General features: G+C 49.3%; 1 protein-coding gene across 1 annotated transcript; it reads right to left on the minus strand.

Annotated features, from left to right (window-relative positions):
* Positions 1 to 7,006: 7,006 nt before the first annotated feature.
* Positions 7,007 to 11,768, minus strand: LOC133918637 (beta-galactosidase 4-like). Its single transcript, XM_062362600.1, has 17 exons — positions 11,241 to 11,768; positions 10,873 to 11,081; positions 10,702 to 10,768; positions 10,488 to 10,580; positions 10,245 to 10,388; positions 10,036 to 10,124; positions 9,833 to 9,938; positions 9,648 to 9,735; positions 9,373 to 9,491; positions 9,115 to 9,279; positions 8,863 to 9,032; positions 8,657 to 8,766; positions 8,456 to 8,565; positions 8,260 to 8,370; positions 8,065 to 8,166; positions 7,682 to 7,887; positions 7,007 to 7,542 (listed from the first exon to the last, which is right to left on the minus strand). Exons 1-17 carry the CDS (start codon positions 11,433 to 11,435, stop codon positions 7,434 to 7,436), a joined length of 2,193 nt encoding a protein of 730 aa, XP_062218584.1. The 5' UTR covers positions 11,436 to 11,768; the 3' UTR covers positions 7,007 to 7,433.

The raw sequence follows: 11,768 nt of genomic DNA on the forward strand, positions 1-11,768 counted from the left end.
CCTCCTGATACACCGGAGTCTGACGACACCTCATCTGAGTCCTCCGGTGGGGCCTTCGCCTCATCGTCAAACACGTCACAGGTGTAGGTGGTCTGGCCAAAGAAAGTGGCAATGGTGGCACCAATGGAGTGGCCAGAGCAGGATAAGATGCACATGGATCCATCACAGCAGCAGTAGTGGAGGGGTGAGGGTGGATCGAAGAGATCGAGTGCGAGAGAGAGAGAGAGAGAGAGAGCAATCGAGTGAAATATTTAAATGTGCTCGGGAGAAGCTGAGCAAGTAGGCACAGGAATTCGTACAATTTTTGGGATATCACTGCTTCTTGTATTAAAGGCATGTCTTTTTATGAACTATTATCACTGCCAGTTTACTGACTTTTAGTTCGATTAGTTTCAGTTCAGTAATTTGTGAGATTGTTTTCTGAAATCCTTTTATTTCAGTGCCTATATGTGTGATGTGGTCAAATCGTGGGATGATGCGATCATGCTGATTGTGGCCACCTCTATCACTACTTTGTATCTCTATTTATTCGCAAGATCAATCAAAAAAACATTGCATCGAGTGCGACATCAAAAGCCTCTGAGTTCTTATCAATATGAGTCTCTTCGTAATTGTCAACAATGGATTGATGTTCGTTAGTTCTTGGCTTCGGCTGATAGCAAGCGCAGAGTGATTCTCTGATGAGTTTCTGAGTGACCCAGTTGATCCATTTTTCCAACAATTGGTATCAGAGCCCAACTGCAGATCTGAGGGATGTTGTGATGTCCTCGCGGACTCTAGGAGGCGAGCAATTGTGATGCCTCCACACCGTGGTCGTTGAATGTCTCTATCACTGCCTTCGAGTAGACATCAGCATCATGATGACGATGGTCGTGAGATGGTCATGCAACAGGTGGTCAGAGACAGCTCCGGCACGGAGGTGTACCCGATGCTCACATGCACAAACAACCCGGAGTGGTCATTGGTGATGTATGTTAATCTACAAGCACATGGATTATGGGAGACGATTGAACTGGGAGGCAGAGACTACTGAGAAGATCATCTGGCGCTCTCACGATTCTCCGAGGTGTACCCCAGGAGATGTTTTTGACCTTGGCGGTGAAGGACACGGTGAAGGAAGCCTGGGAGGCGATGAAGATCATGTGCGTTGGAGTTCAGCGCGTCCAAGAAGGTAATGCGCAGAAGCTCTGGCTAGAGTTTGGTGAGATCGCCTTCAAGGATGGGGAATCTGTGATGATTTCTCCATGTGCATCACTGGGCTCGCTAACAATCTTTGTATTCTAAACGACAACATTTCAAATGTGGAGGTCATAAGGAATTTTCTGTAGGTGGTGCCAGGTCGGCTAGCTCAAGTCACCATCTCCATTGAAACACTCCTGGACCTCGATGAACTCTCGGTTGAAGAAGCTATTGGGAGGTTGTGTGTGGATGAACAACGCTACCAGCTTAGAGTCGACGGCGAGAAGGAAGGCCAACTCCTGCTCACCAAGGAGGTGTGGCTCACCTGAATCAGAATGCACGAGCAAGAGGGCGACAATCAAGGAGTCAGTTGTAGTGGGCGCGGCAAGCATCGTACCAGAGGCCGTGGTCGTGGTCACTCTGGTGGCTCGCGCGATGGTGGGAGCGGCTCAAGTCGAGATGTCTCCGACAACAAATGCAAGAATTGTTGCAATTTTGGCCACTGGGCCAGGGACTACCACAACAAGAAGAAGATACGTGAGTAGTCACACATACCCAAGCGGAGGAGGATGAACCTACACTATTGATGGCCAAGGTGGTCTGAGGAGTTGCGCGTTCCCTAGCGTGCGCCGGTGACATTTGAGCCACTCAAATTGGAAGAGGTGAAGGTCTTTGCGCAACTAGATGAAGCAGGGGAGTGTGGCCACACCAAGTGGGTGCTCGACACAGGAGCTACAAATCACATGAAGGGCTTCCGATCATCTTTCTCCAAGCTCGACTTAGGCGTTCATGGGACCATGCGCTTGGAAGATGGCTCGATCATCGACATTGAAGGGCATGGTGTCATCTTGTTGATGTGCAAGAATGGTGAATATCATGCACTTACTGGTGTCTATTTCATTCCCTACCTTACCGCGAACATTGTGAGCATCGTGCAATTGAATGAGTCTAGTTGTTAATTTCACATCGATGATGGCTTCTTGCACATTGGAGATGAACAACATCAACTCCTTGCAAAGGTGAAATGGTCCTCATCCCACTTGTACAAATTGAACCTGAACATCGTGCAACCAATTTGCCTCCCAGTGTGGAGCAACGAGGGAATGTGGTGGTGGCATGCTTGTTTTGGGCATTTGAGCTTCAAGGGGCACAGGGAGATCGCTCAGAAGGAGGTCATGAGAGGGCTGCTGAGTATCAAGCATGTTGACTAGCTATGTGATAGCTGCCTTGCTGGGAAACAATGATGGAGTCCATTCCCCAAAGAAGCGCATTACCTGGTTGGGTGAAATCTTGAGCTAGTCCACGAAGATTTGTGCGGTCTGATCATGCCGACGACTGAGCGGAAGGAGATATTTCTTAGTACTCGTCAATGATCAAAGTCGGTACATGTAGCTCACTCTATTGCCACAAAGGATCAGGTATCAATGACCATCAAGGCATTCCAATCGAGCACGGAGCTAGAGTCTGGACTTTGGCTAGGTGCTCTGTGGATGGATCAAGGTGGCGAGTTCATGGCGTGTGAGTTTAGCGAACAATGCACAGTGACCGGCGTCCAATGACAACTCAATGCACCTTATTCTCCCCAACAGAATGGCATGGTGGAATGAAGAAGTCAAACTGTGCTCGAAATGGTGCGATGCATGATGAAGGCAAGTCAGATGCTATGGCGTTTTTTTGGGAGAAGCAGTGACCACCGCCATCCATATCCTCAATCAGGCGCCGACAAAGATTGTTTTGGGAAAAACGCCCAATGCATTACTTCCATACCTTTGGTTATGTGGCACATGTGAAGGCAACATGACTGAATTTAAAGAAATTGGAGGACCAGAGCACACCCATGGTGTTTCTTGGTTACGAGGTTAGATCTAAAGCATATAGAGAAATTGGAGGACCAGAGCACACCAATGGTGTTTCTTGGTTACGAGGTTAGATCTAAAGCATATAGAGTGTATGATCAAGTCGATGACCGAGTCCATGTGACGTGCGATGCAGTTTTCAATGAATATGCATGTTGCGACTGGAGCAAAGATGGTGAGGCAATGAACGACTCCAGTGAGCCCTTTAGCGTCGAACTCACCTCAGTCCTGTTGGACAAAGGTTTGAGAACAGCGCTGGGTGGTGTGAGTGCTCCGTGTGGGGGGAGCACGATGGAGCCATGCAAGCTAACATCGGTGAGCTCAATGTCCTGTGCCATGGAGTTTGCCTCACTGCCCTCGAACATGCCTTTGCTAGACATGGAGCATGACAATGCTCCATTGCACTTCTGTCGCGTCAACAATCTCATCGGGTTGGCATCTCCACCAGGTCTGGTGCCCCAGGAGCTCAGGTTCAAAGAACTCCTTTTCTCAAACGAGCTCCTGCTAGTAGTAGATGAAGAACCGACAAATTTCAGTAAAGCTGAGTGCCATCATGCGTGATGGAAAGCCATGCTGGACGAATTGGCTTCAATTGAGGAAAACTAAACATGGGATCTTGTTGACCTTCTAGCAGATCAACGCGCCATTGGGCTCAATTGGGTCTACAAGATCAAACGGGATGAACTAGGCAACATGGTCTAGCACAAAGCCCGTTTGGTTGCGAAGGGATGCGTGCAGCAGCAAGGCATGAATTTTGAAGAAACCTTCATGCTAGTAGCAATACTCAACTCAGTACGGTTGCTGATTGCAGTTGCAATGCATCGCAAGTGGGGGGGGTGCACCACATGGATGTGAAGATGGCGTTCCTCAAGGGGGATCTGCAGGAGGAGATATATGTCGAGCACCCGCAGGGCTTCGTTGATGAGAAGCATCCATGCCGGGTTATGACGATTCGAAAAGCGTTGTACAGTCTTCGTCAAGCCCCCCCCCCCTAGCGTGGAACTCCAAGCTCAATGCAAGTCTGTTGAATCTTGGTTTTCAGAAAAGCAGTACTGAACATGCTGTTTATACATGTGAGAAGGATGGATCTCGGCTGATCATCGGTGTATATGTGGATGATTTTATCATCACAGGGTCAAATGAGAGTGTCATCAGTAAGTTCAAGGGGGACATGATGAGTGATCTCGGTCTGCTCTCTCACTACCTGGGCATTGAAGTGAGGCAAAAGCCTGAACAAACCACTCTCTGTCATGTAGATTATGTAAAGAAGCTGGTTGAGAGAGCTAGATTGGCATGATGTATCCATGTCAAACACCTATGGAAGCCCGGTTGAAGCTGTCTAAGGCAAGCTCAGGTGACAAAGTGGATGCAACTCACTATCGAAGTCTAATCGGTGGTTTGAGGTACCTTGTGCACACCAGGTTGGACATCACTTTTGCAGTAGGATATGTGAGTCCATTTATGTAGGATCCTAGATAAGAACATCTCTCTAGTGTGAAGCATTTGCTACGTTATGTGGTCGGCACAATCGGTTATGGCCTCAAATATTCAGAAGGAGGGCCTGATGATGTTTGTCTTATAGGATACAATGACTCGGATTTAGCAGGAGATATTGATGATCAAAGGAGTACTTCAAGCATCATCTTCTTTCTTGGAGAAAATCCTATCTCGTGGCAGTCTCAAAAGTAGCTAGTAGTAGCGTTATCATCTTGTAAAGCGGAGTACATAGATACTGTAGGTGCTGCCTATCATGGAGTATGGATCAATCAACTGTTGGAGGAAATTCTTGGTGAAGCACAAGGAACGCCGGAGCTCAATGTCGATAACAAATCAGCGATTGCATTAGCAAGAATCTGGTCTTTCATGATCGGAGTAAACACATCGATACAAAGTATCACTTCATTCGAAGCTGCATTGAAGAAGGCAAGGTCGACCTGGAGTATGTCGGCTCTGAAGATCAGCTCACTAATATGCTCACCAAGCCACTTGGTCATGTTACATTTCAGAACCAGTGCGGAAGGGTGGGTGTTGTTGAGCCCAAATAAAATAGTGCAAGTATTGGGGGGGGGGGGATTGACAGGATCCAATCCTGACCAAGTCCTCCATTCTTTGACCTTTAGTTCAATTAGTCTTAGTTTAGTAGTTTATCAGGTTGTTTTCTGAATTCCTTTTATTTTGGTGCTTGTATGCGTGACGTGGTCAGATCGTGGGATGGTGCGATCGTGCTGATTGTGGCAAGCATATCGGCCACCTCTATCACTACTTTGTATCTCTTTATTTGCAAGATCAATTGAGAAAATGTTGCACCGAGTGCGGCACCAAAAGCCTATGAGTTCTTGTCTGCCTGAGTTGTTTCACTGTTATCGACAACGGACTGACGTTTGTCAGTTCTTCGCTTTGGCTGACAGCAAGCGCATAGTGATTCTCTGATGAGTTTCTAAGTGATCCAGTTGATCCATTTTCCCAACACCATCGGCGGCCCTATCGAGGGCACGACCCTCTCGAGAGAGCCGACCAGTGCTGCCATGGCCGCCTCGCTCGTGGCGACGGATATGCTCTTGTCGTGGAGAGCAGCCATGCACATGTTCAGGAGCTCAAACAATTTTGTCACATCCTTGGGGTCAAAGTTGACGGGCGGTGTCGGCAGGTCCTTCTTGCCAATGCCCTTGGCACCTTCCTTGTTCTTATGACCCATGGCCGAAGCAGGATCAAACAACGAGGATGTGAGAGACCCGATAACGTGCGGCCGGGGAGAACTCGGTCTCGCAGTTTTTTGGTCACGACGGATAGCATCGTTGGCAAGGCAGAGATGGGGATGGCTGGGGTATTTGTAATGCGATAGTGGGATTGGATATTGGAGGTGGAGACGGTGTCGGAGTCGGAGAGGGTTTGGATGCAAACTACGGAGATCAAAGAGGTGGTAGGAAAAATTGATGTCGTGCCACTAGCAGGGTCCGTTTCGGATTCAAATTTGTGTTCAGAAATGGGGGGACATGATTTCACAACCTAGGCTTTTTTTTAGATGTTCATGGCCCAGTCATGAAGGAAAACTTGGGCAAAAAAATAAGTAATGGGCTTATCAAGCCAGGCCCAACACAGAGTACTAACTACTATGCTTCCTTGGGTCGGCCATGTGCTCATGTTGACAACCGGAATCGAGGCATCAACTTTTTTTCGAACATATGACATGTTTGGTTTAGCTCTCTAATCCAATTTTTTTAGGAAAAGTGATTATATGGCCAAAAGTGATTCTCTAATGTAAACTTTATGGAGAAAGTGAGTTTGTGGGGAAATAAGTCAATGAAAGTTATTTTTTTCAGCTCCCAGCATCTAGTTAATTTTGAAAAATCACTCCAACGGAATCACTCTGTGAGCTAAAAACTGTAAATTACTATTTAACAGAGTTTCATTGATTCTACTTTGACAGTTAATATGAGAGCTCTAGTAAACAGGCCCTGAGAATCAGCTTTGAAATTGCTAGGCACCTAGGACCTCTGTTACAGTAAAATTCATAGGAAACTTGACAAATTCTAGACCTTTGGTCTCAGTGATATTGAACTGCTTCATGTAAAATTCATTCATGTGTACTATTTATTCGCTTGAAGAAAGAAAACAATGTGTACTAAGTAGACCCTTGAAATGCAGGGACCTTGTACCCTTTTGGGTAGAAATTTGCTATGAGCTCCATTTAGATTTTAGAGCCAGCCTTTCTTCGTTTCCCTCTCTTCCCTCCTTTTCATTTTTTAATCTGAAATTTTACGGAGAGACAAAAAAAAAAGAAGAAAACTGGTTGCACAGTGCCCTGCATATCTTATCATGTCGTCCTGTGCAGTTGTGCTCTGACGACTAGAGGTAGAGCCTGCAGTTTCGTGGATTCCAACACCCACTTTTCAGTCTGGACGCGTTGTGTGTTCAGATACTTTTCAGTAAACTTTTTCAGTTTGAACGCGTAGAATGGAGTAACAAGCCATTACCCTCCCATAAATAAATCAAGCTAGATCGATCAGTGTTCACGTCTGCAGAAAAAATGGCAGCAGTCACCTGTCGCAAGCAACAGTGCTGCCTGCATACATTGTAATAATTTTCAGAGAATTGGAACTTAGAAAAGAATCCAATTGAATTGAGCTCGAAGTGTGTGCCAGTGGCCTGCCGGTGCAGGTGCAGCTAGGTGCCGTTCCTGCAGCCGCACTGATGGCCGGCAACCACCCTCTCCGCTCTGCACTAAATGTCACCCTCCCTCTCCTCTTGTACACTGTAGTCTGTAGCTGTGTGTGTCCCGTGGTGTTCTGGTCTGTATAAATACCGTCGAGGCATCGACGAATACTGCGTGACCGGTTTTCTCCTCTCCTGGGCTCTGAAAATTTGTAATCATATTCATACGTCGCAGTATGAACGAGTTCATGTGGTTCTTGTCGCCAGAGCGACGCCGGCGAGGTCGCCGCCGTACTCCTCCAGCACCACCAGAAGGTTCCCGCTCGGCTTCAGCCACGACCGCGGAACGTGGTACCTGCAAATGTTGATTTTTCGCAAGGAAAAAGTCCCAATTACCGCGGAATCTCTTGGAGAAAGTACAGATAAAATTGTGTACAGTACAAAATTTGTTTGTACGCGTAGCAATGCTCTTGGATTGGTCACTCTGAGCTTACCATCTCTGGGACAGGTCGCCGCAGTTAGACATGCACTTGTCCTCGTGGTACGTGCCGGCGTAGCTGCACCGGCCGCAGCTGCCGGAGTAGGCCCTGTACGACCAGTATCGGCCGGCGTGGTGGCCGTTCACCCAGATGTGGCCTTTGCCCATGCTGCCCATGTCCAGCGCCACCGGGTCGCTCCCCGCCGGCGCGTTGAATAAGGCCTGCACGTCGCCGGAAACACAGCAACAGATAACAAGAATTCATACCAGATGCAGACATGCAGTTATACAGCTGATGAACCGTTGGAATGCAGCATTTCGGTTCTTGTTGGCACATTGCAGTGCAACAGTTATTGCATTGTCTATTACTACTTGTGTTTCTTCAGAGCACTGACTGACCTTGTGCCAAGTCAGTGGCTGCTTGCCGCCAGGACCGGCCCATTCGACGGCAGAGCTCCCGGTGACAGTGTGGAGGCCGAGCGACTCGCCTTTCAGGCCGACCTGCACCGACGAGATTCAGAAGTCAGTGTGATTCTGCCTGAACTAGTGAACGGAGCAAAGCAGAAGGCAATTGTTTGTGGATGTTAGAAGCACCTGATATGTCCATTTCTGATGGCTGAGGTCCCTCTTCCCCTCATTCAGGCCGGAGAGGGTCACCGGTCCAAGGACGCCGACGTTCCACGACTCGAAATGGTTTCCGACATTCTGCAACACCGGCAAATGTCAGTGTAACAAACAGTTTTCAGTAAGATGACTTTCAGCACATGGAATTGAGCTTTGATCAACTAACAGGAAGGCCAACTGCTGAACTTAGGATGGAGATCTTGTTGCTGCCCTGCCACATCTTCAAATGCCCGTTGTATGTTAATTTCGGGTTGTCATACCCGCCATAAACAGATCCTACACCATGAACATTCTGTTGGTATAATACTCGGTACCGATCATATCGGTAACGACGGTAAGGAAATGCAGCTCAGATAGATGTTAGTACCATATGTCCTCCCATTGACGAACACCTGCATCGAGTGCCCAGCGGAGTAGACAGTGAGCTGAGGCCACTGGCCAGACTTCAAGAATTGCTCATTGGCACCGATGTTGACACTGCAACGAGCATAATTCAAAGTTAAAAGGGTATCCACAAGGTTTCAGAAAGAAATGGCCCAAATGGAGCGTCATCAAGGTTAGTCAGTCACTCACTAGGTGGTGTACCACAGATAGTCCGACTTGTCCCATGTCATGCTGAGCTGCTCAACCAGGCCATCCTTTGTGAATGCGCTGTCATCTAGCGAGTTTGTGTCCTCGCTGTAGGACTGCCAAGCAAACCGCACCACCGGATTCATCTTTGGCAGCAGAGTTGGCTCCTTCACCTACACAATTATCACATTTTCCCAGTTAGACCATAGGCTCCTGCCTAGTCCACAGAAATATTCAGCTTCAGTGTTCCCTCACCGTTGCGGTGTTGAAGACCGCAGTTTTGCAGTCTGGCAAAATGCTAATGGACCATGCAGGGAGGTCGTAGTGACGCCCATTGAACCTGACTTTCACGGCAGAATTCATGTGGTAGTTCGACAGGAACGCAGCACAGGCTCCATTCTTCGACTTGAAGACGTATGCCTGAAGAAAGTGATCGTTCCGTGAATATCTATTGATATTTTCTTACATTTGAGAAACCATTGACGTATGGGGCAAATCCATTGCAACATTAACCTTCTCGTAGTTTCCAAGTGACTGGATCGTTGGATCGCCAGAAACCAGCACTGGCTCAGCCTGCTTGATGGCCCTGTGCAGGTCCCTCAGGTGACCCCATTTCGGTTGCCTAAGAAGGCCTGTGACGTACAATGCCATGACGTGTTCAGGAGGGCTCAGCTCAACTCATGGAAAGATGTCAAACAACAGTTAAAATCATACTGTAAACGTCCCAAAAATATCTCTGGACAGCATACAGGAATTCAAGTTTGTCAAAGATGGCAATCACTGAATACCAAATTCGTCGATCGGGGCGTCATAATCGTAGCTGGTTGCGATGAAGGGGCCACCGGCCGTGCGTCCAAAGTTTGTCCCTCCATGGTACTGCATCAGAACATGCAAATGCGGTCACAACAAGGAAAAACGAACAGCATTCACTGCAACGGCAATGCTGGTGTGACCAACATGGCCTCGTCCTTACCATGTAGTAGTTCACGAAGGAGCCACCCTTCTGAATGAACCTTGCCACGGCGAAGGCCATGTCCTCCACCGGCCGGTGAGGCACAGCGCCTCCAAATCTCGTAAACCTTCCAGTAAAAGTGTAAAATCAGGGAATTATTGACATTTGCAACGTTTTCATAGGGTTCCGTGTGAATCGTGCACGAGTTGGATCAAGAGAATTACCATCCGGTCCAGGCTTCGGTCCACATGGCCGGCTTGTACTTCTTGTTCGGGGTGAAGTTGTTGCAGTAGAAGCCATTGCAAGTGTTAATCTGCCATGATCAATTTCAATTCACACAAGGTAAGAAATGGAAGAGTAAACTGCATAACCAGCTTTGTTAACTGACACCAGCCACACCACCATGGAAGTTGCAGAGAAGTGTGCAACGTACCACGGGATCCGGGGCGTCTTCCTGCTTGCACATCACCCACGGCACGCCGGCGTTGGTCGCCACGGCCATCTTGGCTGCCCAGTACGCGTACGGCTTTGCGCCGCTGCCCCCGACGGACTCCATCGGCCCGAACTCGTTCTCCACCTGCGCACTCGGCAAATGAGGCTCTCGCTTTCAGCTCAATCTCAAGCTGCATTGCAAAGGTTTCGCAAGAGCACCAAGAATTTTCGTTCAGGGCTTCACCTGCGCCATGATAATTGGACCTCCCTGCCACTCGAACAGCCCCTCGGACTTCATCATGGACACGATCTTCTCGACGAATTTTTGCATCGCCGCCTGGGTGCGGAACAGCAGGAATCAGACATGTCAGGGCGCCAATTTGATGAACAATGGAAGGATGAAAATTTTCTTCTGGTGTCATAAAAAAGCAGAATCTTTTGGGCGGCAGTGACACTACCTTGAACGGACCGTTGTCCGTCCGGAAGCTGATGCCTGGTACATACTTGAGCCAAACAGGGAAGCCACTGGAAAGAACAACACAGCAATTGCAATGTTACAAGAGTAATTCACAATCAAATTACAGAACCAAGAACAAGCAATGGCAGCCTCCAAGGATGTTCTTGGGTACCCGAAGTTCCATTCGGCGCAGACGTAGGGGCCGATGCGGAGGTGGACGTAGAGGCCGGCCTGCTTGGCGAGCTTGACGAAGCGGACGAGGTCGTAGCGGTCGGCGAAGTAGTACTGCCCCTGCACCGGCTCGTGGCCGTTCCAGAACACGTAGGTCTGGATGACGTCCAGGCCGCCGTCCTTGGCCTTTTGGATGAGCCCCGGCCACATCTGCATTCCATGCGGAGCGGAGCGGGCCAGCAAGAATCAGTTCAGAGCTGGCAGCTTCTGAAGCAGAGCGCGCCATGGCAAGCAAACTGCATTGGGACGCGAGAAGAGAGATAGGGGTGAAGGGACGCGGCCGTGGGCACGGACGCGTAGGCAAGGTACCTCGGGGGTGCTTCTTGGGTAGTGGATGGAGCCGGAGATGAGGATGCGGCGGCGGCCGTTGATGACGAGGGACCGGTGGTCGTACGAGACGGCCGCATTGGCCGCGGAGGCCAAGAGGGCGGCCGCCAGGAAGGCAGCGAGCAGGAACCGGCCGCCGCCGGCGACAAGGAGAGGCGTCGCCGCCGCCACGGCCATGCTGCACACCGCCCACCTCACCTCTCCTCCAAGAACCAACCTTCACTCGGCTGCTCCGCGAGCAGTGACCTGCCGCTTTTTGGCCGAGCGGAGTGGCAACGGGAAGAGCGTGGGCGGTGGAGTGAGGTGGCGTTTCTATCGAGAGAGAGGGCGGCAATGGCGACGGGAGTGCGCGAGCTTTTCTTGCTGCTGCATTTGTTTTTTTAACCCCGTTTGTTTGATCTTTCTTTTTGCCGCCCCTTTTGATGGTTACCACGCGCTTCGCTGGTGAGCTCCTGAGCTAACGAGCCTGGACTGTGGAATGCGCACAGCACACTCGCCAAGGGCAAGGTG

The sequence above is a fragment of the Phragmites australis genome, chromosome 5, assembly GCF_958298935.1.
Source record: "Phragmites australis chromosome 5, lpPhrAust1.1, whole genome shotgun sequence".
Classification (NCBI taxonomy): Eukaryota; Viridiplantae; Streptophyta; class Magnoliopsida; order Poales; family Poaceae; genus Phragmites; species Phragmites australis.